The sequence below is a fragment of the Grampus griseus genome (assembly GCF_964374135.1).
Source record: "Grampus griseus genome assembly, chromosome: 11".
NCBI lineage: Eukaryota > Metazoa > Chordata > Mammalia > Artiodactyla > Delphinidae > Grampus > Grampus griseus.
In genome coordinates, this window is record NC_139005.1 from 5,593,982 (window position 1) to 5,621,301 (window position 27,320).

The 27,320-nt window shown below is 53.3% G+C and overlaps 1 protein-coding gene across 1 annotated transcript in view; it reads right to left on the minus strand.

Annotated features, from left to right (window-relative positions):
* The window catches only part of VWF (von Willebrand factor), a 138,169-nt gene that overhangs the window by 44,131 nt on the left and 66,718 nt on the right, over positions 1 to 27,320 (minus strand). The window contains exons 18-31 of the mRNA XM_082665314.1: positions 26,345 to 26,505; positions 18,985 to 19,088; positions 17,828 to 17,966; positions 15,218 to 15,352; positions 11,990 to 12,136; positions 9,639 to 9,779; positions 9,384 to 9,497; positions 7,387 to 7,543; positions 6,681 to 6,839; positions 5,888 to 6,023; positions 3,235 to 4,589; positions 1,723 to 1,839; positions 1,502 to 1,642; positions 1,100 to 1,243 (exon numbers count right to left, since the gene is read on the minus strand). Coding sequence (XP_082521440.1) covers positions 1,100 to 1,243; positions 1,502 to 1,642; positions 1,723 to 1,839; positions 3,235 to 4,589; positions 5,888 to 6,023; positions 6,681 to 6,839; positions 7,387 to 7,543; positions 9,384 to 9,497; positions 9,639 to 9,779; positions 11,990 to 12,136; positions 15,218 to 15,352; positions 17,828 to 17,966; positions 18,985 to 19,088; positions 26,345 to 26,505 — 3,150 coding nt within the window. The remainder of the gene's footprint in view (positions 1 to 1,099; positions 1,244 to 1,501; positions 1,643 to 1,722; positions 1,840 to 3,234; positions 4,590 to 5,887; positions 6,024 to 6,680; positions 6,840 to 7,386; positions 7,544 to 9,383; positions 9,498 to 9,638; positions 9,780 to 11,989; positions 12,137 to 15,217; positions 15,353 to 17,827; positions 17,967 to 18,984; positions 19,089 to 26,344; positions 26,506 to 27,320) is intronic.

A 27,320-nucleotide genomic window follows, 5' to 3' on the forward strand; every position in this document is an offset into this window, starting at 1 on the left:
ACAGATATCTAACATAAAAACAACGTGGTTTGCACATTTTGAGTCGTTCCAATGGTACAGAAAAGGGAGTGAACAACTCTCGGGAAGACATCAGAGGAGAGACAGAGCGGGGTTTTGAAAGATGAGCCACTCTCCCGGGGGCACAGGAAGGCGTCGCGTCATGTCATCCCACTCACCCAGCCCCCCGCCAGCGCGACACTGCCTGCCCCGGCTCACGTGCTGTTGCTGTTCACAGCACAAGCTCTCATAGGCACCGAGGCTCGGGCACACCTGCATCCGTCCCCTTCCTAAAGCAGCAGCCTTGGTCTCCTGTCCATCCTGCACCCCCAAGCCCCTTAGGCTGCTACTGGACAGGGGCTCAGAATACAGGAAGGTCTCCGACGGCTCTCAAAGCCCCAAAATGTATCACTCTAGCCTCAGAGTGGAGAGAGGCTAAGGACACCACAGGCGCGGGGGTATGACCCAGCCCTCAACGCAGAGGGAATATGTGAAGAAGTTAAAAGGTACGGTCAAGGTCTTCCCTGGTGGCGCAGTGGTTAAGAATCCGCCAGCCAGTGCAGGGGACACGGGTTCGAGCCCTGGTCCGGGAAGATCTCACATGCCGCGGAGCAACTAAGCCCATGCGCCACAACTACTGAAGTCCACGCGCCTAGAGCCCTCGAGCCACAACTACTGCGCCTGCGTGTCACAACTACTGAAGTCCGCGCGCCTAGAGCCCGTGCTCTGCAACAAGAAAAGCCACCGCAGTGAGAAGGCCGAGCACTGCAACGAAGAGTAGCCCCCGCTCGCCGCAACTAGAGAAAGCCCGCGCGCAGCAACGAAGACCCAACGCGGCCATAAATAAATAAGTAAATAAATAAAATACATTTATAAAAATAAAGTTACAGTTGAAAGCATGCAGACACATGAAGGATAAACACACATTTATTACTGCTTGGTTTCCAAATAACACAGGGATTGGGCAATTCCCCGCTGCTTGAAACCAGGCCCCATGTGGGTATTGAGTATTCAAAATCAGCCAGGACGTCGCAAAGTAACCGCCGCCCACTCTGAACCCGCTAGCAGTTTGCGGGCGCAGGACTGCACCCCCGACACTTACGGTTGGATCTGGCGGCAGCGGCGGCCTCACCCACTGAGTCCGTGGAAGTGCCCATGACCAGGATGACCACCGCCTTCGAGGCTTCAGGCCTGGCACCGTGGACTTGGGATGTGACATAGCGCACTGCAAAGCCCAACGCGTTCCCTGGAAGAGAGAACGGGCCACACAGTCAGTCCTGATGCGGGGAAGGTGGATGTGAGGCCGGCTGAGCATCCTGCCTCCAGGGGGAGCCTTAGGTCATCGAAACGGAGTAACTCAGAGACGAAGAGCACCTTGGCCCTTGGTTTACAGGGAAGAAAACGAAGGCCAAGGAGCCAAGGGGCCGGCCGGGGTTAACCGGTCACTTACACCAAGAACTGGGGCCAGACGCGGCCCCTGCACCCCAGCCCGCCAGCGCGTTACCGATTTGGCTGGGGCCTCCCTCCTGCTGCATGTGGTCCACGAGGCTCAGTAAGTGGGTCTTCTCCAGGGGCACGGTCCACGGCACGTCGATGGTGGTGATACTTCCGTACTGGAGCACCGACACCTGGGTGAGCTGAGGGCCTGACAGGAGAGGAAGCACAGGAGTCACACTTTGAATCAGGAAGAGCCCCTGAAAGCGCCCCTTCGGGCGCCTCACTCACCTATATTGGCTCTTGAGATGAAAGCCTTGGCAAAACTCTTCATTTCGTCAAAGTAAGAAGCTGGAAAGCTGGAGGAGCCGTCCAGGAGGAGGACCACATCCAGGGGCTGGCTGCAGTCTGCAAGGAGAGCAGAGGGGAGCAACCAGGGCTGTGGGGGACTGGCACCAGGCCCCTGCAGCAGACACACACTCAATGGGTATTCAGGGCGCTGCCGACCACGCAGCGCCACAAAGGGGAGGCGTGTCCCCCGGTTCTGCACCTCGGCAGCTGGCGCCAGGCAGCAGGGAAGGGGGCCGTGAGTCCCCGGGTTTGGAGGCACTGGGGAGACTCCAACTCCACCCAAAGGCAGTTTAAATGCTACAGATGGAAGCAAGAGGCATCCTCCCCTCCATTTCGGGGGCTGCAACTCTTCTAGAACTGAGTGAAATACTGGAGCAGAAAACAGGCAGATGACAAGAGGAAACAGAGCAGCACACCCCTGGAAGGTGGGCTTGTGTGTCCTCAGGTCTCACGGGGCACGCAAGGAGCTAGAAGGTGAACCGATTAAAAATGCCTAAAGCTCATGTTAATGTTTGGGAACAGGGTCACGATCGCAGTGAGGAAACAAACTCTGGCCCAAACACTGTTCTGAGGTTTGATGATGCTATTACTGAAATAGCACGAGAATTTAGACAAATCTGTGGCTCTGATGAAAACAAAAACAAAGAAACAAAGGCACGGATAACGAGTATGGGGATCAAGAGACCGTAAAAGAAGGCTAGTGATTCTGGGGCGTCCCAACCACACCAAGTCAAGGTGTTAAAGAGCTCGGAAGTGACGCACCGTTAGTATCAGTTAAGAGGCAATAATCACAGCCGTGGAGTTACGTCATTTCTGAGCACTTGCTAAGTACTGGGTACCGCTCTAAGCGTATTTCAAGTGCTAGTGTTACCAGCATTCTACAGATGAGGAGACTGATGGACACAGGGGTACTTGCCCAAAATTACCCCAAAATTATTACCAAAATAATTGCAAAAATTACCCAGCTCGTAGGTGCCAGAGGTGAGATTCAAACTAAGGCAGCCCGGCTCCAGAATCTACTGGACTTCCTGGCCTCGCCCCGAAGAATGTCAGGCGCTGAGAAAAATTTTATCCACCCAGTGTGGTAAAAAAAGCTGATAGTCGCCATATTGAACAGGTTGCCTCCAAGGCAGGGAGTGGAATTGGGTGGGGATGAGGCTATATGGTAAAGCAGGACTTGTATTTTTTTTACTCCATATCCTGGTTTTGCTTACATCTTAATAAGCTTGCATTACCTTTGCATTTTCAAACTCAGACAATAAGAAAAGATCCTTCTCCCCAAACAAAGATCACAGGTGGGGTGGGAGGTGAGGAAACGCAGACACTCTGAAGGCAGGGGTCTGGCCGAAGGCACAGAGCAGGGAAGCCAGATCTGAACCTGAGAATCGCGTCTCCACCAAGGCCACCCCCAGTGCCCCCAAGTCCTCGCCCCCATGCAAGGCGCCCGCATACCTGAGACGGGGGTAGAGCTGGGGAGATGCGGCCCCTCTCTGGAGCAGCACCTCTGCAGCACCAGGTCAGGAGCCTCTCGGGGGAGCGTCTCGAAGTCCTTGATGAAGATGGGGGCCTGGGGCCAGCCGATCTTCTCCAGCTCCGGCACGTCCACGCGAGGCCCCACTCCGATGGGCACCACCTGGATGTCTCCGGGCATCCGCCTGATCTCATCTGAGGCTGGGCTTCCCGTGACCATGTAGACCAGGTTGGGCGCCTGCCCCCGGTCCCCCTGGCTGGCCGAGAAGCTGTGCTCCGACAGGTACTGCAGGGCCAGCCCGGTGTTGGTCCGGTTGCCACCCCGGTAGCGGATCTCCCGCAGCCGCCGCAGGACGTCCTCCTTGGACTGCGCCTCTCTGAAGGAGTGCTCCACGGTCACCACGTACGAGTACTGCAGCACCGTGACGTGGACACCGTCCTGGCCCACGTCCATCTGCCGGATCACCTCCTCCAAGAACTCTGTGCTCCTGTTGAAGCTGGCCTCGCCCACGCTGTCCGACCCTTCCAGGAGGAACGCCACATCCAGGACCAGGGAGCTCCTCCTGGGCGCCAGCGTCACGGGGACCTGGGCCGTGAGCGGCCGCTGCGTGGGGGCAGGCGCTTCGGGGGCGAGGTCGCAGAGGTAGCTGATGATCTCATCCCTCCGCTGCTCCAGCTCGTCCACGCCGCTGAGCACGAAGGCCTTGTTCTCGGGGGCCTGCTTCTCGAGGAGGCGGATCTGCCTGAGGCTGGCGTGGGGCCCGATGCCCACAGGGACCAGGACGACCTTCTTCTTCTTCAGGCCCTGGACGTAGCGGACCAAGTTCCGGGCCAGCCTGGGGGGCTCCTGGCTGGCCGTGAGCAGCAGGGCCACGCGGGAGGCCTCAGGCCGGTCCACCTTGCTGAAAATCTGGAAGAGCGTGTACTTCAAGACCTCGCTGGTGGAGGCCACCTCGCTGCCCGCGTACTTCACCTGCCCGGCGATGCGCCGCAGCTCCGACGGCCGCTTCCGGTCCTGCAGTGCGATGTAGGCGTGGGAGCCGTCATGGTATTCCACCACGGCCACGCGGATGCGCTTCTGGGAGATGTGCAGACGCTCCATCACGCCCACCACGAACGCCTTCAGCGTCTCGAAGTCGGCCTCAGACAGCTTGGAGGAGCCGTCCAGCAGGAAGACCAGGTCCAGGAGTTTGCTGCAGAAGAAGTCGTGCAGGGGCGGCTCCGGCGTGTCCTCCACGTACGGGGTGGTGAGGTCAACCGGGCCTTCTGTGGGGGGCACCACCAGGCCTCCCGGTTCCCTGCAGGCTTCACAGGTGAGGCTGACACCATCACAGTGACTGCAAGAGGGGAGAGACCAAAATGGTTCAGGAAAAACCTCTGGGCACTTCCCAGCCCACCGAACCCGAGACCCCAAGGAACACTCCCCACTCGAGAGAGACACCATGTTTAACATAGTCCCCAAGCAGCCCCCCTACACACACACACACACACACACACACACACACACACACACACACTTCCCTTGAGTTTTGATCCCCTTGAAAGCCAAAGATTTCACCCACCCTAGGACCTGAAAAAGAATCTTTCTTCTTTCTTAGCAATCCACACAGCCATTCAAAGTTGGTTTATTTTCAACCTATGTCTCTAGCAACATAAATATTTAATTATAATCCAAGCCTTCTCCCAAATATCTCCAAAGACAAACACTGCTCTAAAATGTTGAGGCTGACTAGGCCTTATAAATGTTCTATCGAAGACAAATGCTTTTCAGTATTTATTACAACAGAATTTAAGCTGCATGAATTCTGTACTATGTTAACATGTTGGGCCCTAAGGAAGAGAGGAAAACTGGAGTAAAATCATTTCAGAGAGATGAATAAAGATGCAAAATCCCAGCTTGATCCGGCAGAATAAAGTACTGGGAGTGGTACAGGGGGGTCTCCAAGACGTTAGACAGAGAACGACAGTGACTCACTCATTCTTTCTTGCAATGGACCCACCGTTTACCCCCATCCTGTGCCAGGGTCTAGCTGTGCTCCACACCCAGCCCCAAGCCCCCCACACAAATTCTCACCCCACCAGGCCAAAGTTCCAACCCCCTGGGCACGTCTCTCTTTCACCAGTGTCCTGGAAAGTGGCAGGCTCCGTCAGACCACAGGAGAAATCAAGCTGCCTGCGGCGGTGACCCACACAGGCTAGAACCTTCTCCTTCAACCCCGGTGGGAGCCCGGGGGCAGCGACCCGTAACTCCCAGTTACAAGAGCCGCATCCTGGGACCTTGGCCATGGCCCGAGGTGTCTGTGCCCCACTGCAGAGTCAGGGGCTCCACCTCTCTTCCTGCCCTGCATCCCCACCTCCAGTAAAAAAGAAATCTGACTTCCATAGATGCCTGTCCCCGGACTAGATGCCACCTCCAAGGATAAGAAGAGACCACGTCCTTCCTTCAGCAAGAAGAGCTAGAAAACCTAAATCTCTTGAGAGATATTTCCTGGAAAAGAAATATAGCCTGTCCTCAAAGACAGAGAAGCAAAGTAAGTAAGAACAGGACATTCTTCCCCAAACCGACACTTCTGGGCAGGCCCCCAGGTTAGACAGTAAGACCCATCACTCCGGACAACCAGGGGGACTGTGTTACCAAATCTGGCAGCGCTCAGGGTCCCCGGCGTTCAAGGTGATTTTCTTCCCAGGCGCTAAGCGCTGCCCGGCCGCCTCACACACAGGGCAGTCTTCAGGGTTGACGCAGGTCTGCAAAAGCTCATCCAAGATTTTCCCTGCATGAGAAGCCTCTCGTTAGGAGCCAAAGTTCCTACCTTTCCCACAAGGAAGACTCTCCTTGCACTAGAAGGCCTGTCCCAGCTCTGCCTGCCTCCCCCAAGGGTCCCCTCACTGCTTAGGGAGCATCCTTCTTTCTGAAAAATTAGGAGGGGGTGTTCCTTCCCCCACCTCGCCTCCTCCAAACCCCAGGACAAAGCAAATCTTATCTCCAAGGGTCTTTTTGCTCCTCCACCGAAGGAGATATCTGATAACTCTAGATCTGTGCTATCCAATACTGTAGCCAGTAACCACGTGCGGCTGGTTACGTTTAAATCTCAACTAAGTAACGTTCAATAAAATTGAACATTCAGTTCCTCAGACACAGGAGCCACATTTGAATAGAGCTTTCCCAGCACTGCGGCAAGTTCTACCAGAAAGCGCTGCTCGAGACGATACGCCCATAAATGGATCCCGGAAGCATTGCGTGGGAGCTCAGCTTGACAAAAGCACAGCTGGCCTGGCTTTGGTGGAAGGACACGGAAACACGGCCTAGGCTGGTGGGGCTGGGGACAGGGCGCCACCCGGCGAGGCCGAGAAGAAGCAGTGCAGGGAGCCAGCTTTCCTGAGGACCATCCCAGCCCCGCACCCCTTCCCCGCGGGGGCCAGGGCCTCACCCGGAGGGCAGTGGGCGTGACAGCCCTCCACACACTGCACGGGGCAGGCCAGCGGCTCAGGGTGCTGGCACGTGACGGGACAGGCAGGAGCACAGCTGTTGTAGCGCCACTCACACTGGTACCCACTGTCCCGCAGGTTCCGTTCCTCGCAGCTCTGGGCTGTGCAGACCCCAAAACAGGCAGGACCGTTATTAAAGCACCGGGCAACCCTGGGCAACCCCAGACAGATGGCCCCAAGGAGGGGATGAGGGTACTGGGGAACTACGGAGTCACCACGTGAGAGGCGTCTAGGCTTTGAGAGCCCCTGAGCCAGGAGCCTCGCGGTTCTGAATCCATTTTCCTCATAAAAACGATCACCCACTTACATGCAGGAAGGAAGGCGCAACATAAAGTCTGAGCTGCTTGACCACGACGGCAAATGTGATTGTGTCTAATCACAGACACTCTGACCACCTTCTTCTCTTCGTCACTGCTCCCTCTTCTCCATTTCCTTGAATCTCTCTCCCCACTGCTCTCTCCCCATCGCTGTCTCCAGCCCCACGCCTCCTCATGCCCATGCGTGCCTTAACCCCCTTCAGCCTCGGCCATCACCCCCGCATGGGTCTCTGTCTTCTCCCCGACCAAGGCGCCCTTCCTCACCACCCAAGGTCTAAATGCGCGAGGGGGGAGGGGTGTGTCTGGGACCACGAGGGACAGCAGGACTCACGGCACAACGTGGGCGTCCTCCAGGCCACCACCTCGCCGTGCCGGGCACACACGTGGGCGTAGGCAGCGATGGCGTCGCAGAAGCAGGCACAGTCCCCGACGGACTCGCAGGAACAGGTGTCGTAGATGCAAACATCCAGGTATGGCTCGGGGTCCACCTGCAAGGGAGACGCAGGTGGCCTGGGCTGCACTTGGGGACTCTGGCTCTTGGTCTGGGCGTGAATGTTCCAGTGGTCAGAGGAGGGACAGGGGCTCCAGACAGAAGGAAAGATGTGAGGCAATGGTCCCAAGGAGGAAATGGGTAAAAAGGCAGAAATCCTACGTTCTTATGTGGAGTCCAGCAAGAAAAGGGGAAAAAAGCAACCCTGTCAGCCTCTCCTAGAAGAGATGTGCCTGAGAATTTTTCAAAAGAACATTCCTTTCTGTCCATCTGTCCACGTACCTGCTCAGCCATCCATCCGTCCCCATAAGCCACTCCCACCCTCTTGGGTGTCTGCGTGTTTTACATAAACACCACACACACACACATACACACACACACACACACACACACACACAAACACACTCTTTCCTGGCCTCCACTCAGCAAAGAGACTGAGGAAACACATGAGGACCACTCACACTGTCTCGCTGAGATGCTACAGGCTAGCATGCTGGACCGCGGCTGGCCCGGTGCTCCTGGACTCCGATCCTAGATCTCCCCGGAGGGGAAGCCCACCGTCGGTCCGTGCTCAGCCTCAGGAGCCACCTCTCACCTTCGGCTGCCCCAGACGTGCCCCCCACACCCACCTTGTTCAGGGCAGTTGTGGTGAGGATGAATTCGGACGTTAAGCCGGTCACTGTGCCCAACAGCCCCGGTTTCCCTGACCCTCTCACTGTCCCCGCCCTTCCAGCTCAGGTGCCTCGGGTCTCCACCAAACCAGGGGATCCTAAGTATCCTTCGGGTCCTGAGGGATTAAAAACCACTGGATGGACAGAAAGAGCTGAGACACAGGTGTTCAACCGTCACTCCCACGAGGGAGCTGCCACGGAGCAGCACGCGTGTGCACCTGGCTGTGTGTGTGTGTGTGTACATATACATCGACACACGTGTACCCACACATACACAGGTGTGCGTATATACATTCAGACAGAGATAGAGAGAAAACTGCATCGAAACTTGTTTGGGGAATTCCTTGTCACCTTGCGAGATAAAGACACAAAAAGAACCTGCTGTGTAGCACAGGGAACTGTACTCAGTAGTCTGTAATGGCCTATATGGGAATAGAATCTAAAAAAAAGCAGTGGATATATGTCTATGTATAACTGATTCACTTTGCTGTACAGCAGAAACTAACACAACATTGTAAATCAACTATATTCCAATAAAAAATTTTTTTAAATAAAATAAAATAGAAAACCCACAAGGACCTACTGTGTAGCACAGGGAACTCTGCTCAATACTCTGTAATAACCTAAATGGGAAAAGAATTTGAAAAGGAATAGACACATGTATATGTATGAGTGAATCACTTTGCTGTACATCTAAAACACAGCATCGTTAATCAACTACGTTCCAATATAAAATAAAAATTAAACAACAACAAAAGACACAGAAAGAAGCCATAGAGTGCAGGCTGAAAATCTGGCTTCAAGACCAGAAAGGAGTTTCCGTGAGACAAGACCTGGGAACGGGGGCAGTGGCGCGGTGCCCGGGGCCAGAGACACGGTGGGCATGGGAGAAGGAAGCTCCCGCTCTGATGTCGGAGACAAGATCATCTGTGGGCGACAAGCCCTAAGACTGAGGCTGGAAGAGCAGCAGCATTGGATGCCCAGAGAACCATGCAGAAAAACGATCTGCCAGGCACTGCTCTCCTCATACACCCTCGATTATTCTTTCTGCTCCCCAGCCTGAAGCCAAGAGAGGTGAGCAGCTGCAGACGATCTCTGAGGCTCCTGGAAGCAACCACAGCTAGAAGCGCCTGCCCCCGGGGGCCCCGGGGGCCCCGCCGCCCTCACCAGCCTGTTGCACTCCTGGAAGATGTCGCTGGTGAGGATGCTGCAGGAGGAGTCCACCATCGTCTGCTTCAGGACGTTGTTGTGGCAGGTGGCAGGGGAGGGGTCCAGTGGCACCTGGGGAACCGGGCAGGAGTACACAGGTGGACCCGGAAGAGTCAACCCGGAAGGGCTCCAAGAGGCCCTCTCCCCAGGCTCTGCCCCCGCCACAGGCCCTAGCACCCACTGCCCACGGTCCGCACCGCGACCCCGACCTACTTTCTGGGTGTCGGCGCACCGCGGGCTCACTTTCCAGGAATTCCCGAAGTCCACGGGGTCTTCCTCCACTTGGAGGCTACTGCTGGTGAGGTCGTTGTTCTGGATGCCGTCAAAGTTCCCACACAGGCCACACACCTGCTCCTGGGGGACCAGTGGGGAGCATAAGCTTTGCAAACCTCAGAGCAAACTCTGAGTCAGGAAAGCGAGGGTTCCAGGCAGCATGGGAGGCAGCTCACCTGAGGAAGAGGAGGGTGGGAGGGGACAGGGAGGGAGACGCAGAAGGAGACCAGGGTGACCAGCAAAGTCTTGACCTTGCCAAGGCCTTTGCCCGGCTTCCACAATGACCTCATGTTAAGGTTAAGGAAACCAAGGCCATTCACAAAGAGAGGCAGCCCACCCATGTCCCTTGGATGGCCAACTAGGCCTCCAGGGCCCTGGTGTCTGCAGTATAAACCATCAGCTGCCCCAGTAAGGGTCTGAGCAGAAGAGGAGCTGGTCCAGCATTACACCAATGAGAATGTGAGAAGTCTGACGGGGGAACGTTCTAGTCCTACTTGACCGTGGACAGGTGAGTCCCTTACCTAAACAACTGCAGCCTGTTCGGAGCAGGCTGGCCAGCACTAAATGCCCCCAGGGCTGACGTAATATCTTCCTCAACTCCATGTTCACCTATCATGGGCTGCAGGACACAAGTCCTGACAGACTAATGAATGAATGGGTGGAAACCATCACATAAGAACCCTGGACAAAACCGGAGCTGTTTGGCCTGGAAAAGAAAAGATGCCATGCTCTTAGAACAAATTTGGAGCCCTGCCTCGGGACAAAGAGATGTGACTTATTCTATTTTGCTGGGAAACATGGACAAAAGGACAGAGATCTTTACATGGCCCGACAGTCCCCATGGCATGGCCCCTGCCCCGTCCCTGCCCTTGGTAACTACCAGTCACCCCAAGCCCCTCCTCTCCAGCCGCCCTGGCCTCCGTGTCCAAACGCAAACACCGTCCACCTTAGGGCCTTGGCACCTGCCACTCCATCTGCCTGAATTCTCAAGTCAGGACATTTACGCGGCTCCTTCCCTCCCTTCCACAAAGACTCCACTCACACCCTTTGAGACGGGTCTCATCAGACCAACCAGTCTAAAACACACAATATCCCCACTAGAATATGATCTCCACCACGGTTGTTGTGGACAAAACCATGGTGCCCGCAAAGATATCCACGTTCTCATCCCCAGAAGCAGGAATATGTTACCACACGTGGCAAAAGGAACTTTGCAGGTGTGATTGCGTTAAGGGTCCTGAGATGGGAAGACTGTCCTGGATCATCTAGGTGGGCTCAGTGCAATCACAGGGTCTCATAAGGAGCACAGAAGTCCGAGTGAGAAATGTGACGTGACAGAGAGAAGCAGAGAGAGTGGAAGACGCTATGCTGTTGGCTGTGACGATGGAGGATGGGACCACAGCCAAGAGATGTGGGCAGCCCCAGAAGCTAGGAAAGGCAAGAAGACAGATTTTCCCCTAAAGCCACCAGAAGGAATGCAGCCCTGCCGACCAATTGTATACTTTTGACCTCCAGAACCAGAAGATAATCTGTTTGTGTTGCTTTTCTAAGCCACTAAGTCTGTGGTAATTTATTATAGCAGCAATAGGAAACTAATACGGAGTTAAGATACATATAAATATAACTATATATATATAACTATATATATGACTATAACCATGTATACATATGTATGTATAGTTATATATAGTTCTTTCCCTGCTGTATCCACAGTGCCTAGAACAGTTGCCGGGAAGGTCTGTCCTGCCACCAGGGCAGACAGAGCACTTGTCACATTCATGCCCGTCAGAGAAAATGAAGTCCCAGCAAACCATCGGAACCTGGACGGATACTGCAAGCAGCTTTCCCCAAAGCAGGTGCTGAGCGGTTTCACTGCAAGCGTCGGCCGATGCTGGCCTGTGGCCCCGTGGGAGGGTGCACCCGGAACGCTCTGCAGAGTTATGATAACATCACGCATGATCGTTTGCCTCTTGAGGTTAAGAAACCTTGAGAATAGCTCTTGCCCGATCTTTTCTTTCCTTCCTTTGTGGATATAAACTGCTTGCCTAGCAAGGCCACTCAAGGGACTGTTTGCAGGGTCCGGGAACCCTCCCTCCTTCTCAGAGACAGCCTGTCTCGGGAACAGCCAAGGTGAACGCTAACCCTTGAGTCTTATTTGCAGCGGGAGGGAGGCTGGACTAGGTGACCACCCACCCTCCCCCAAGACGGCAGGCGGGGGCCGCGGACTGCTGCTCAGGAAGCTGAAGATGCAACCGGACAGGATGAGGGGGAAGCGGAGAAGGGCCACCCACCTGGTAAGTCTGCTTCAGGAACACAGAGATACCCAGGTGGCGGTCCCAGACCACGGAGAGGGCCTTGCCCAGCAGCACGGTGATGTACAGGCCGGACTCCACCACCTCAAAGTAAGTCTCATCCTTCATGGACCTCTTCACGCTCACCTGAGGGAGGACGCAGTGTGAGACCAGGACACTGATGGTCAGGTGTAAGGCCCGGCTCCCCCCGCCCCGCGGCCCTCCAGAGCCACTGGTCATTTGCCCCGTTCGGCCAGAGCTGCGTCCATCTTGCCTACCTCTCTCCAAGAATCCTAGGATAAAGAGGTGGCGGCAAAAACATAATTACAAGGTTAAAAATACAATGAAACCTGTTGGCAGAAGATCACCTATCACGTCATGAAAAGAATTTTCTGGACACTTGATCATTAAATACACATGGTCCCCTAAAGATGTTTTTAACGTGGTGATGGTTTTAAGCACCTCTAGGCAACTGATTTAAAATGGACCTAGAGACTGTCATACAGAGTGAAGTCAGTCAGAAAGAGGAAAACAAATACCATATGCTAACGCATGTATATGGAATCTAGAAAAGTGGTACTGATGACCCTAGGGGCAGGGCAGGAATAAAGATGCAGACGTAGAGAATGGACTTGAGGACACGGGGAGGGGGAAGGGTAAGCTGGGACAAAGTGAGAGAGTGGCATGGACATATATACACTACCAAATGTAAAATAGATAGCTAGTGGGAAGCAGCTGCATAGCACAGGGAGATCAGCTCAGTGCTTAGTGACCACCTAGAGGGGTGGGATAGGGAGGGTGGGAGGGAGACGCAAGAGGGAAGGGATATGAGGACGTATGTATACATATAGCTGATTCACTTTGTTATACAGCAGCAATCATTGTAAAGCAATTATACTCCAATAAAGATGTTAAAAAAATAAATTAATTAAATAAAATAAAATCCCTTATTGGCTTATTAAAAAATAAATGCACCCCTTTATTAAAACGAGCACTAGATTCTCCCCTTTCCTCCCATCTCCCACTCGAGTTGCCGTCAGCAGGAGTCACAGCTGAACAGGGAGACAGGGAAGCTCGGCGCTGGAAGCAGGAATCCCAGACTTCAGCCCCCGAAGGACCTGAACCCTTGACTCCGCTGACTCGCTGCCGGTGCCGAGCCCTCCCTGCCCGTTTCACGGCACTTGGCTGACCATCTAACCCATAAGACTGAGGCTGACGCTAAGAACTTGTCACCCCTTCACCAAGGCCCTCTCCCTGGGGACACACCACAGGCAGAGCCTCCCACTCTATGTCACCACTGTCATCTGTCCTAAGTAGAACTGTCCCTGAAATGGACACGGCTGACCCAAGTCAACAGGTCCTGCTTGCTCCACAGCTATCTTCTCTAAGGGAGGAGAATTCACCTCCCACCCCCTGGTATCAGCGGGGGATCTTCCTGGACCAGGGCACGAACCCGTGTCCCCTGCATCAGCAGGCGGACTCTCAACCACCGTGCCACCAGGGAAGCCCAGCGGTGGGTATTTGCCAGAAGGTAGGATGCGGGCTGAGGCCACGGAACAAAATGAAGGTACGGGGAAGGGGTGAGCCCAGACCCAGGTCTCCCAGGTACCGATGTGGCCAGACCAGCACAGCTGTGCTCCAGGGACCCCTGCCACTTCAGACGCAGGTTCCTGGGCCTCACCCAGACCTGAGCCAGGACCTCAGGGTGGACCTGAAGGTTGGTGTCTTAAACAAGGTCTCCTGGGTGGTTCTCAGGTAGACCTCTGAGAGCCACTCCGTGAGCTCTTAGCACACAGGGCCTGAGTCTGTGCACTTTGAGCTCTTTAGCAAAGATTTTATCTAAAAAGAACCGAAAAACATAAAAGAAGGTAAAAATCCCCCCAAACACCATCATCTCCCAAAATATATATTTATATATGCGTGTGTATATATAACATATTGGATGTATAATAAGTGTGTATATACTTGTATATATATTATATATGTGTATATATGTACGTATATGTGTGTATATATTTTTGTGAATATATGTATACAAGTGTGTATATGTGTGTATACATTAGTATATAATATATAATGTGGGTATATAATACATACTAACCTCACATACTATATGTGTGTATATGCGTGTATATGTTTGTATATATAATAAATGTAAATGTGGGATATATCTGTATATTACGTATACATGTGTATATTTGTATGCATAGTATATGTGCATATATGTGTATATACATTTGTATATATAATACATATAAATGTGGGTATATAATATATATGTGTGTATATTTGTATGTATAATATATGTGTACATGTGTGTACATTCATATATATAATACATTAAACTGTGGGTATATAATACATATGCATTTGTGTGTATACTTGTGTGCATAATATATGTGTATATGTGTATACATTTGTATATATAATACATATAAATGTGGGATTTAACATATACGTATATGTGTGTAATGTGTATAACATATTTGCATTTATAATGTATGTGTACATATGTGTTCATACATTTGTATGCATTATATTTATATATGTGTGGATATATAACATATATGTATATATGTGCATATACATTTGTATATATAATATATATATGTGGGCTATATGTGTATATATGTGTATGATATATTTGTATGTATAATATACGTGTGTGTGTACATTTGTATATATAATATATATAACAGTGGGTATATAATATATGTGTATATGTGTTTATGCATAGTATACTCGTGTGTGTGTGTACATTTGTATATATAATATATATAACAGTGGGTATATAATATATGTGTATATGTGTTTATGCATAGTATACTCGTGTGCGTGTGTATATTTGTATATATAGTGTGTATATTATACATATGTATATATGTGTGTGTATATACGTATTCCTATATGAAAGTCCTCCCACCCTCCCATCTCCCGTCGCCTCCAGAGGTCAGCCCTGGCTCTCCCAACGCTGGTGCAGATATGGTTACACACCCTTCTCCACATGTGTGTCTGCACTTCCTTCCACTAAAATGGATCGTGTAATCTGTCACCACCTGCCACCCGCCACCCTCACAGGACGAGGCGAGGTCAGAGGATACAGCGCTACCTCATCTCTCCACTGGCTGCACGACGTTCCATCCACACACGTTCTGGACGAACACTCGGCATGTGCTCTTCATCAGCCAACGGAGGGGCATGAGGGTGGAGGGACAAGCCCACACTCACCTCCCCATCAAACAGCTCAATCTCGCCTCCTTCCACCAGGATGGTGACGCGCCTCCTGCATTTCAGGGAGGGGTAGCCGCACCCCTCGTTCCCCACCAGGATCCGGAAGGTCCCAGGGTTACTGCCACAGTAATCCTGGGGAAAAACAGGTGTCAGGATAGAAACACTCTCCCTGCTACTCCTCCCCAGATCAGCTGACTGGCGTCCCATCACCTCAGGCCTTTGAAGGATGTGTTACAGGAGTTTGCCATGTCCACGTGTGTGTGAGAGAGACAGACAGACAGAGATGGAGGACACTCACAGGTGTGTCACCCTCAGCCATCACCTATGAACCAGGTGCCTACAGCCAGGTGGGAGGGGGGGTGGTGAGGGGTGGGAGGGAGAGAAGGAGGGACACAGGGAGAGGGAACGTGGACCCATCAGCCTACAGCTCCCCCTGAGCCTGTTAGTCCAGGCTCAGCCAGGGAACTAGCACAGTCCAGCCACGTGGCACCTGGCAGCTCTAAGTTCTGGTGGAGTCCCTCTGGACTGCTGGCCCAGAACTGTAACCGAAGACTGCCGGACCCAGCAACACCAGCTGAGCTACCGTCCCTAGCAGGGAACAGAGGGTATGGGAGCACTGGTCCTCGCTGGGGAATTGCATACAAAGGAAGCAAAAGCGGACACGTTTCTGGCAAATATCTCCCATGGTGGCTATTGCTGTGATGTGATGGGAAAAAAAACACCCAGCACAGAAAAGCTAGGGGTGGGCCTTGTTTCTGCCACTTACTGGATAATACTGAGTAAGTCACTTACCTCTCTGACCCTCATAAACACACACACACACACAGAGGCACACGTACAGAGACACATGTTCACATACACACAAAGACACACACACATACATACCACACACAAACACACATAACACACATGTATGCACACACATACAAAGACACATACACTCACACACACATATACATACATTCCACACACAAGACGTGCCACTCTGTAAGATGGGATCCGCCAACTTGATGGGATTGGTAGGTTAAACGGGTTTGTCTTGGGTTAATGGGATTGTGAAAGTTAAAAGAGGGAACGAAGGTACAAGTGCTTTGTCACCAGCTGAGATTTTTCTGAAGGAGAAAGAGTTAAGTCCTGATAACACCTCCCAAAGAAGGAAGGGAGGAAAGGGAGGGGGGCCCTGGACAAAGTATCAGAGGGGACAACGGCACTGGCGGTGGGGCAGGAAAAGCAGCCCCACGAGGGGCACGACTCGGAGGGGCTCCGACTGGCTCCTAGGCTGAGGCGGTAGGTCTGACCGGCCCCTCTCGCTGCACTGAAATGTCGTGTTTTCTGGGTGCCCAGATCTGAACCTGGCTGGGGAGTGGAGCCCCAGAGCTGGTATCACCCCATCTTCTGCTACCAAGGCTGGGAGGCAGACAGATAACAGAAAGACGGACTTCCATAGACGATGTGTGGGAAAGCCCTAGAGGGTTCCTGGGTGTGGGTAAAAGCATGTCGTGGGGTGCACGCCCGTCTCCCCAGCGCGCCGCCCACCTCTCTGGGGCCAGCCTGGGGCGCGGGCCAGAGGCAGGGGGCTCACTCCCCGTGCGCTGGGCAGGCGTCATGCTTGGTGCCCCTGCCCCCGTTGCCTGACTCCCGTGCCCTGCAGCTCTGTCTCTGGGGCTGAAGCTCCCTCGGGTCTGCGGTCCTCCCTCCAGCCCACACCGAGCCCCTCCCCTGACGCCCCCGAGAGCGGAGACGGAGAGACCACAGTTGTTTAAGCTGCGCAGAGCCCAGCCGCCTGGAGGACAAAGCGCTCGACCCTCCTTGCTCACCAGCGTCGGTGTCAACCAGCAAGAGAAACTTGCAGGAACCCGTGGGCGGGAAAGGGGGCAGAGCAGCCCTCATGCAGCAGCTAGGATTCCCGCAGGCCGCGCCTCGGCCTGCCGGGCAGCGGGACCTTCTGTACCCACAGCCCCTCACCCCCCCCCATTCTGAGCTGCACGAGGTTAGAAATGAAAATGGTGGAGAATGCGATGGAATGGAATGGGGACTTCCCTGGCGGTCCAGCGGTTAGGACCCTGCGCTCTCACTGCCGAGGGCCCGGTTCAATCCCTGGCTGGGGAACTAAGATCCCAGAAGCCTCGAGGTGCGGCAAAAAAAAAAAAAGAGAATAGAACAGAATAAAATAGAATAGAATCACAGGGCGGGAACCGAACTCCAGGGGCATTTCAACCTTCTCTGAGTGGGCTGCTCACTGCCCAAGGATGGGGGCAGGAAGGGTGCTGGGGCTGAAATCCAGCCCGGGCTCCACTCCCCACTGGTACCCTGACTGAGGCCGTGTCTGCAGAAGGAAAGGGAGCCTTCCTCTCATTGCATTGTGCTGGGACTGGGGCGGATGGGAGCCTGCCCCACACCAAGGCCAGTCAACGAATGAGCTTCTGCCCCGTCCCGGGAGGCGTGCAGGTGAGCTGGAGGAACACAGCTATCACTCGAGTCTCGAGGTCCTGCCTCTCCAGGGGCTGGAAAATCACTCCCGTAGAAACCAGCCCCCAGAGCTGTTTCCACCGACAGAACGGTGGCATCCAGCCTGGGAGCACACCCACCCCCGAACCCTGCTCTCACCTGTGCCAGGACGTACTGGCACTCCCCGGGAAACAGGTACTTGAGCCCGTCAAAGGTGAGGTAGTGAGCCAGGCCCAGGGCGGAGCAGGTGGCGTCGCACACGTGGTCCGTGCAGTTCCACTTCCGGTCCCGACAGACACTGGGAACAGGATGGGGGGGTGAGGGCGGGGCCTTGGGGGTCGGGACAGCAAGGACGCCACCCACCCTCCAGGAGGCCTCAGGAAGCGTCGGGAGGGTGGTCTGCAGCCTGTGGATCGGACCTCACAGGGCCCCGCGGTCATGAACCCACACATTTTTAGACCACGGGGCCCAGGAGGAGAGGGAAGCCATGCTGCCCCCCCACCCGTCACGAGGCAAAGAAGGGCCCTGGTTGGCTGAGGTGACCCAGGGACACTCTGTCACCACCTGCTCCGGACGTGCCAAAGCCCAGCCTCCCAGGACATCACCTGGGAGGGGCCACAGGGTCTCTACAGAAAAGACACTGAGGCCGATAGCCCCTCTGAGGCTAAGGGGACACACGTCCAGAATGGCAGGAAAATTCTGAGCTGGGGAAACAGTGACCAGCTGTGAGCTTCTGCCAGGAGAGGGTGGGCAGCAATGTGTGTAAACCCGCAGCGACTTGCCGGCTGCCCTATGGCCCCATCCCTCCGCCCGGTAACAGAGCCGACATCAGGAAGCCCGACAGGGGCGGCAGCGGTGGAAAGCTCAGACCTCAGGCCCCAGACACTAAGCCCCTTACTGCCTGTCCCCGTGGCCCTTCCCTAAAGCTGTGCACTGCCCCAAAGAAAGGCACAGTGAGTGAGCAGAGCCTGGGGTTGTGTGAAGGATGGTCTCTCTCCAGGCAAGCACACTCGCAATATGGCTGGGGGACAGGACAAGGCCAGAGAAGGACCCCCGATCCCGTGCCCTGGGATAGCTTGGTCACGCGTGCAGTGATGGATATGGCCCTCATCTTCCCCAGGAAACACTGCTGTCTAGAAAGTGTCCCCGTGGGGTGAGTACACAGGATGATAAAGTCTCCCATTTGACAGATGGAGAAACAGAGGCACAGAGAAAAGGAAAGGAGCAGCCAGGTTACCACGGGTGGGAGGGGAGCAAGTACCAGAGCAACACCCCACCCCCGTCCCCCGCATCCCTGGAACCCTTCCCGGCCTCACCAAGTATTGCAGTCTACCTTCACCGTCTCTCCGGGGGCGTACTCTCTGCCCTGGTGGAAGCAGGGACACCTTTCCAGGGCCACACACCTGTTGTCCTGCCGGACCTGAGGGAAAGCGATCCAGAAGTCTTGGTGCCGGAACGAGTGATCCAACAGCCGCGGCCAGAGGTGGCCCAGGGAGCCCACGCCCAGTCATGGGCTGGAATCCCGGCTCTTGTCTACACTGGACCCCCTGGCTCAGCTGAAGACACTCTGACCCCCTCCGCCCTCATACACTGCAGGGGCAGGAGCCCTGGGACCTGGTGGAGACTCTGATAACACATGTCAGAAGCCCTTGAGACGTGCATCTCCTTAGACCCAGTAATTCCTCCAGAGGACTTCTCCAAAGGTAATAGAGTTATAGGCAAAAACTAATGTACAATTATTTATCATTCCAAAATAAAAATGGAAGCAACTAAGTGATTAAACCCATTAAGGCATCTCCAGGTGATGGTGTCCTGTGGAGCGCATTAAAGTCTGAAAAGTTTTGAGAACTACGTATGCTGTTAATTTCTAAAACAAGGGAGAAAAAAAACTGTATACACATATGGTCCCAATGATTAATATATATATGCATATATTAAAAAAAAAAAAAAGTCTTGAAGGAAATATGTAAGTTGCCTCCAAAGGGCTTGGGAAGTGTAAAAGTTGCCTCTGGTGGGCTAGGATAAGGGAATCTTATTTTCTTTTTTCGTTTTTAAATTTTTTTTCTGAATGTTCTTCATTGAGCATCTACTATGTTCTATAGCTGAAAAAAATGGATAATGTATTTAATAAAGTGAATTAATTAGTGAACAATGCACTTAATGCCGTAGAGGTGAAAGTTGAATAGTGGCCACAGGCAGGGATGGACCAGAACCAGAGGCTGGGGGTTTTCAAGCCCGACGTGCACCCTTGTCACCCCGTCCCCTGATGGTCCAACACACCCTCACAGGGCCTGCCCTTCTTCCCACCCCCCCACCAGTGAAGGAGTAACTATGTGACAAGTTATACTCCTCAGGGGTTCCGGGGCCAGGAGGAAAAGAGTGAAGACCCGCTGGCCCCAGTGACCTGAGGGAGAGCTGGCCAAACCCACGCTGATCCCACACGGAGATCTGCTTCTGTCCCAACCCTAGGAGGCAGCCCCGGACGCCGGCTCTGCGTGACCCTGGGTGAAGGGACCACAGCACTCTGGTTCCAGAGCCACCCGAGGGGCGAGAAGCTGCTGGTCTGGGTCCCTTAGCATCTGTGCGATCCCGTCACTCTGCAGACAAGCCTGGGTTCCCTGGGCCTAGAGCCAGACAAAGCCCTGGGACAGAGCGGTCTTGGGCTGAACAAAGACTAAACTCACGTGTGTGCATATGTATGTGTGCATGCAAGTGTGTGTATGCATGCGTCTGTATTTGCATGCGTTTGTGTGTGTTTGCGTGTGTGTGCATGCATGTGTATGTGTGTGTATGTGTGGGTGCGTGCGCACGTGTGTGTGTCTGTGTGTTGGAAGGGGTGGAAAGAAGAACCTCCACGACTCAGCCACCAGCTTCATGCAGCCTCTGGCGTGTTCCCGAGTCCCTGAGGCCTAAGGGAAGGGGCAGGATGGGAGCTAGAGTGAGGTAGATGCAGGGGGACCACGCTCTAGGTGGCTTGTACCTCCGGGGGCCACAATGTCCTTGGCAGACATCCAGCTTAGGCACCCGGGAGGGAGGACGGCAGCCCAGTGGGAACAGGGAGGATGGGAAACGTCCCTCCACCCCAGTCTTCAAAAGCCTTGCAATCAGGCTTCACCCCCATACCCCCCAAGCTCGTCATCTTTGATGTAAGTCCCAGACCCGCCACCTCGTGGCTACTCTGGGAATGACCGTGGCCTCCCTGTGGACCCCCGACCTGCTCGCCAGCCCGGGCTCCTGCAGTTAATGGAGACCAACCAGACAACGAGCCTCGTTATGGGAAACATTATGTGAGGCGAGACGATGCAGGATGGATTCCAGAAAGCGGCCCTGCTCACCTCCCCTGAGCGGAAGGAAGCAGGCTGCGGGGAGGCTCCCAGGCCTCTTGGTCTGCGTGCTGGACGTTTTTACCTCTCTCCAGGGTGGTCAACCCACTGACAAAAAGTCCTGCACTCCCAGGGCCCAGGTAACCCCTCGCCTGAGCCAGGGGTGAGTCCCAGGGAGCCCGGCCCTCTTCCAAGGGACAGAAAACTCAAATCCCAGTTTGGCCATGAAACAATACTGTCACCCCCTTCCGAGCTCTCACTGACAAACCACATGGCTCCTCTCTGCCCTGCTTATTTTAGTGAAAGGAGATGACTAATGGATGGATTATGATATTAAAATAGGACCTTGGTATCAAATGAGGACAGGGGCATGGGTTTCGACCTAGGTCAGAGGTGGAGGAAGCAAAGTGGAGCCTTAAAGGGAGAGGAGAGGTTTCTCAGCAGGAGGCTCCCGACTTGGAACAGAAGATCAAATATCACCCGCCCAGCCAGAAGCACCCAGAGTCCTAAAGCGCTAAGAATCCACAGAGATAGGAAGATAAAGACACGAGCAGGAGACGACGGGATGGAGATGAGAACAGGTCCACGTGTAGGGCGGGCCAGTACAGCAGCCCCGAAGTGAACTTCATGCAAGTCACTTACTTAAACTTCATGTTTGAAAAGAAGAGACCCATTCCTGCCTAGTCTTTTTCCCTTTAGGACACCAGAAGGATAATAAGATAAAGTTGACGAAAGTTGACGAACGTCCTTCAAGGACTTCAGAAGAAAACAGGCAGAAATAGCTGTCGCCATTGTTCACCAGCTCGTGACACCTTGAGTAAGAAAGGCGCGTGCTGAGAACACAGTCCTGGGTCTTGATCAGCAAGAAAAATTCTGAAGTAGAAAAAAATTGGCATTGTTGCTCTTCTCTGAAAAGGCCCCATCTTCACCCCGCCGTACTGACCCATTCTCCAGAATCTTTTATTGCCTTCCAGCTGTCCTCTGTTCTCCCCACCAATACTTCCAGCTCAATGCAGCTGCCTTCAACTAGATGTTTGCTAGAGGAAAGAATCTGATGAAATAACTCATGCGAAAGTGTGAATGACTTCCTATGAGGATTTATAAGGTAAGCTTTTTTAAGTTGTTTTTTATTAACCAAACTAAATTCATACCTAGTATATTTCAGTAAACCTGATTAGGTGACAATTCATAGGAAGTGTAGGAGATATCTTTGAGACAGGAGGGCTTTCTTGGGCCTTTTAGAATTACATCTCATGGGATTTACAGTGCGCACATGAGCGGCCCTCTCTGGATGGGCCCCTGAGCCCAAGCCCTACCTTTCAAAAAGCAGCACCAACCAAAGGGGAAAAGGGGGGAGGGATAAATTGGGAGATTGAGATTGACATGTACACACTACTACACATAAAATAGATGACTAATAAGAACCTGCTGTATAGCGCAGGGAACTCTATTCGATGTAATGACCTATATGGGAATAGAATCTAAAAAAGAGGGGATATATGTATATGTATAACTGATTCGCTTTGCTGTGCACCTGAAACTAACACAACATCGTAAATCAACTAGACTCCAATAAAAATTAATTTAAAAAAAAACAAAAAACACAAAAAAAACCAAGTAGCAGTGCCAAAGGCTTTTCAGTCTTCATAGTGGGCCAGTGAGAAAACTGGGCCTCAGAGGACCAGGGAAATGAACACACATCTCAGCTGCTGAGAGCTTTTCCAGTACCAGCAGAACTGGGTACCAGTTTGGAAAATGTGACCACTGGACTTCAGGGCATAAGTGAGCATCTCCCAGACAGGGGTACTACACTGGGAGTCAGGAGGCCGGAATTTCCACTACACAGTTATGTAGCCTTGAATGGTTCTGTGTCCTTTCTCTCCTCGGTCTCCTTCTGTGTCCTTGGGGCAGGGCGGGACGGCGGCGGGGGGTGTTGAAAGCGTGAGTCTTAAGGGCTCCTGGCTCTGCCTGGAGACAATTACAGCCCCGACTGGGACGGAGTGAGCCGGGCGGTGGGTTGTGCTTTGCTGCCACCTCGTGGTAGAAGCAGGTAATAGTCTAATTTAAAGGCAGGAAGTGCATTCAAGGATTTTTTAACCGTAGAAAAATACTTGGGAAATTTTCTAGTGCAACCCCTTCATTTTATTGATCTAGTGGGTCTCACATGTGGATCCTGAGGTCCAAAACATTGCTCCCCAGTGTGTACTAACTTCCTATAGCATCTCTGTCCATAATATGGTTCATGCTTTTCCTCCATGAACTTCTTGTAACCGCGGTCATTAAACCACCACTTACGAAGCGACTTCCATGTACCCACCACTGTCACCTCCAACGCTCTCAAGAACCCTTCTGACCCAATTTTACAGGTGAGAAAAATAAAGACACAAAGATGTTAAGTGGCTTGCCACTCTGTTGAAGTAAACGTCAGGCGCCCAGATTCAAGCCTGGAAGCTCCGGGCAGCTTCTGCACCAACCACCCATCAGTGTGGTCAGAAAGCATCCTCACCCCTCGTCCTATGCAAGGAGACCGGTGTCAGGAGCAGATGGAGTGAAGCAGAAAGCCTCTGATCTGAGCGGGTACCAGGCCCGGAACAAACTGCAAAGAGGGGGGTGGTCCCCAGGACCAGTGCAGGTCTGTGAGGACGTGAGTGCAGCCAGGAGGGTAGCAGGTGTTTAGAAAATCACGTGCGACATATCCTGTCTGTTACTCATGTTTGCATGTCATTGCCTTTTGCTTCATTTTTCTGATAATTCACTTCTATTATATTTACAAAAGCTTTGGTCCACAACAGATTGGAAATTTATGAAAATGGGCCCTTCCTGGGTCTCTCCCGTGGACCAGAGGAGGGGGCCGGCCCAGCCTCTGAGACAGCCTCGGTTATGGACGAAAACAACAACTGAAGCTATTCGCATGATCCCACATGCCGCGGAGCAGCTAGGCCCGTGAGCCACAATTACTGAAGGCTACGCGTCTGGAGCCTGTGCTCTGCAACAAGAGAGGCTGCAATAGTGAGAGGCCCGCGCACCGCGATGAAGAGTGGTCCCCACTTGCCACAACTAGAGAAAGCCCTCGCGCAGAAACGAAGACCCAACACGGCAAAAATTAATTAATTAATTAACTCGTACCCCCAACATCTTCTTTAAAAATTAAAAAAAAGTGCTTTCACATACGACTCCTTCAGGCCCATGTGTGAAGGCAGAGCAGGAATTCTGTGCCCATGTTACAAATGAGGCAACTGAGGCTCAGCGAAAGTGAATGTGCAAAATCAAGGAGCCAGGAAGCGGTGAGGCCGGGCTGGGCCCTCAGGCCCCTGTTCCTACTCTCCCTGCTCCCTGTGGGTCTGCCCCCAGGAAGGAGCTGCTCGCCCCTCCTCTCGAGTCCTCAGAACCCCTGACCTCTTCCCCCAAACCCTCAGTGACATGCCACAGCCTCCCACCTTCCACAGGGGATGGCCGACGAGACACACCCCCTCGGAGGATGTCTGCACCCACGGGCCCAAACAGTGTTTTCCGCTCCTTTTCCTTTGCGTGGAGGCCAAGAACACACCGCGCACTTCGTGAATCACCCAGACTTTCCTGCTCGCAGATTCGGCCTCCACGATTTGCATGTTAGCTGGCATCATAATGAAGCAGTTGTGAAAACAGCCCAGTCTCGTATCCCACAAGCCTCAAGTTCACAACCCCTGCGGCTGGGGTGAGAGACACCTTGTTAACATGACAGATGTTCAGAGACTGTCCTCGGGAGGCCAGAGGCTGCAGGAGTGCCCACGAGTCCCTAACGATGCGTCCTCATCCTGCATTCAAAGCCTCGCTCTCCATTTAGGACAATAATGCAATTATTGTGGTTACTAATATTTAAGCCTCTCTGTACTATTTCCTTCGTGGGGAAAAAACAAGTTCATTTGAAAGAGCCCCTGATGCTTCCAGTCTCCTGAGCAGCATCCCTCTTTTTGCCAGAGCTTTCTCTGATGTCGGGAGAATTTCTTCTCCAAGTATGGAGAAGGAAGAGTCAAAATTAGAGGCCCTTGGGGTAAAAAAGAACAATATGGAAGTTTCCTCTCCACGCTCCTATTTCTTGTCTGAGTTCCCCCCCTCCTTTATACCTCCTTCTGCTCAGGCACCAAACAAGATCTTCCTGTTTGGGGATGTTCCCTGGCCAATCTCTAGCTCCCCCGTTAGAAAAGATAGTTCTAGAATCCTCAGAGGCTAAGACAGAAGGGAGCACCCAGAGAGAATGGATAACAGCTAGTCTATCCGTCTCGGAGGAGAGAGGGCTGGAGAGAAAGAGAGAGACCGTGTGCCCTGCACACACCCCAGTCCGCAGCCTTCCTGAGGGCCGCTGGTGATGCATCTGAGTTTCCAGCTCCCACAGCCCAGGATACTGCCCCCAGGCCGAGGCCTGGGCATCATGAATGACCTTTACAGCCATTAAGAGGGCCATCTTGCCTCCCCCCACCAATTTTGGCCTCTAGGACTCTCACCCCAGCCCTCACTGCTCACGTTGGGTATGGGGAATTAGAGAAAGCAAGAAGACGGGATGCATTTGAAAGAGAAGAATCCAGAAGTTGCATCCTTCAGGGTGACAAGAATAGTCTATGTATATTTAATCCACAGATGTTCTAAGACTAGACTTGGGACGGAGCTAAGGGGGCCTGGGTGTGCTCAGGCCATTGCCACCACCAGGATGCGCTAGGAGCCAGGCGGCCGCAGACCAGCAGCGGGGGGACCACGAGGAAGGGCTGGCCGAGGGTGACGGTTTGCAGCCTCAGCCCCAGAGACACAGAATGTTAGGAGCTGACCACGACCTCATGGCTCACCCTACAGATGAGGAAAGCAAGGCTCGGTGTGGGGAAGGGATTGGTGGGCCCGCGGCTTGCTGACGGCAGTGTCTTCTCCTGAGATACAGAGTTATACACATAAACGCAAGTCATATGCAAACATGTGTGCATGTGTGTGTGTGTGTGCGTGCGTGCTTGTGTCTCCTCGTCTTCACACAACGGCACGCAGCCCTTGGGAAGTTCTAGTGGCAATGCCCAGTGGCACTTTTAAGAATTTTCCAGAAATCCTCGCCTCGCTCCCTAGGGCGCCGCTGTGCCAAGTTCTTGTATTTCTGTCAGCTCTCACCAAGAGGAAGATCAATCCCAACTCTCCCATCGGCTCTCTCCCTGCCTCTGGCGGCTGACTCAGCCACAGAGGACTCACCCCTGCCGCCGCCTGCAGCCCGTCTGCAGCCCCAGTGCCGTCCTTGCGGAGCTCTTGTTTCTTTCTCTCTCTGCCTCCGCAGCCCACCTCGCTGCCCCCTGCCCGCGGGAACCCGGCAGGCCTCCATCCCTCTGCGGCTCGGGTGGCTTACCATGCCCGGGGGGCAGAGGCAGCCGGACACGCAGCCCATGCTCACGCACTCCAGGTCGTAGTTCTGGCAGGTTTTGGCGCACTCCAGCCCTTCGGCCCTCGGGCTGTCAGCAGGACACACCAGCTTGACCATGGGGGGCTGGCAGGACAGGCTTCTTTTGCCTTGGAGTCAGGAAAACCAAAGAGACCATCATTGAAGGGGTGAATGGATCTGCCGTCTACGCTGTCCTTTGCCCCCTGCGTGCAGTCACTCAACCCCAGAGGCTCAGGCTGCCCACGCCCCGGGACAAGGCACTGCTGGACCTCCAGCTGGGTCCGGAACGGCAGCCTCATCTACTCGTCTGAGCTCTGACCTCTTCCTACACTGAAGACGCCTCTGTCGAGCTCAGCATCCCTCTAACGGCCCCCGGTTCTCATCCCCTTTGACCCTGCGCTGTTGCCTGCTGCACTGAATCAGGACGCGCTGCAGAAACGTCCAGAGCCAGGCTTGAAGGGACCTGGGTGTGGGTGCTTAAAAGGAACCTTTGCTCCAACACATTTAATTTTAAATTCCTAAAATTAATTCAATCACAACTTTAAAGGGGGCTCTGCTCACGTGGCATCCTCTGTCCAGCCCCTGGCCATCCCAGCCGCTCTATTTCAACCTGTAACACTCCAACCCTGGACACTCCTACACTCCCTGCTTTGTCATTCTCCTCGCTCTGACATCACCATCTGAATGCCATTTATTTTCCTTCTTTGTTGATTGCTCACCCGCATCCCACCCACACACTAGAACACAGGCTCCGTGCAGGCAGGGGGTTTTGTCGCTTTGTTCACTGTTCTATCTCCTGGCAATTAGTAGGTATCACTGTGTTGACTGAGTAAATGATGACAGCAGGTAACTAACTGACACAGCACCTGTGTTTCAAAAACCCTGATGCACTGAATAGCATTTGTATCTTACATGCATATATAGCATGTAGTAGCTCTTATGG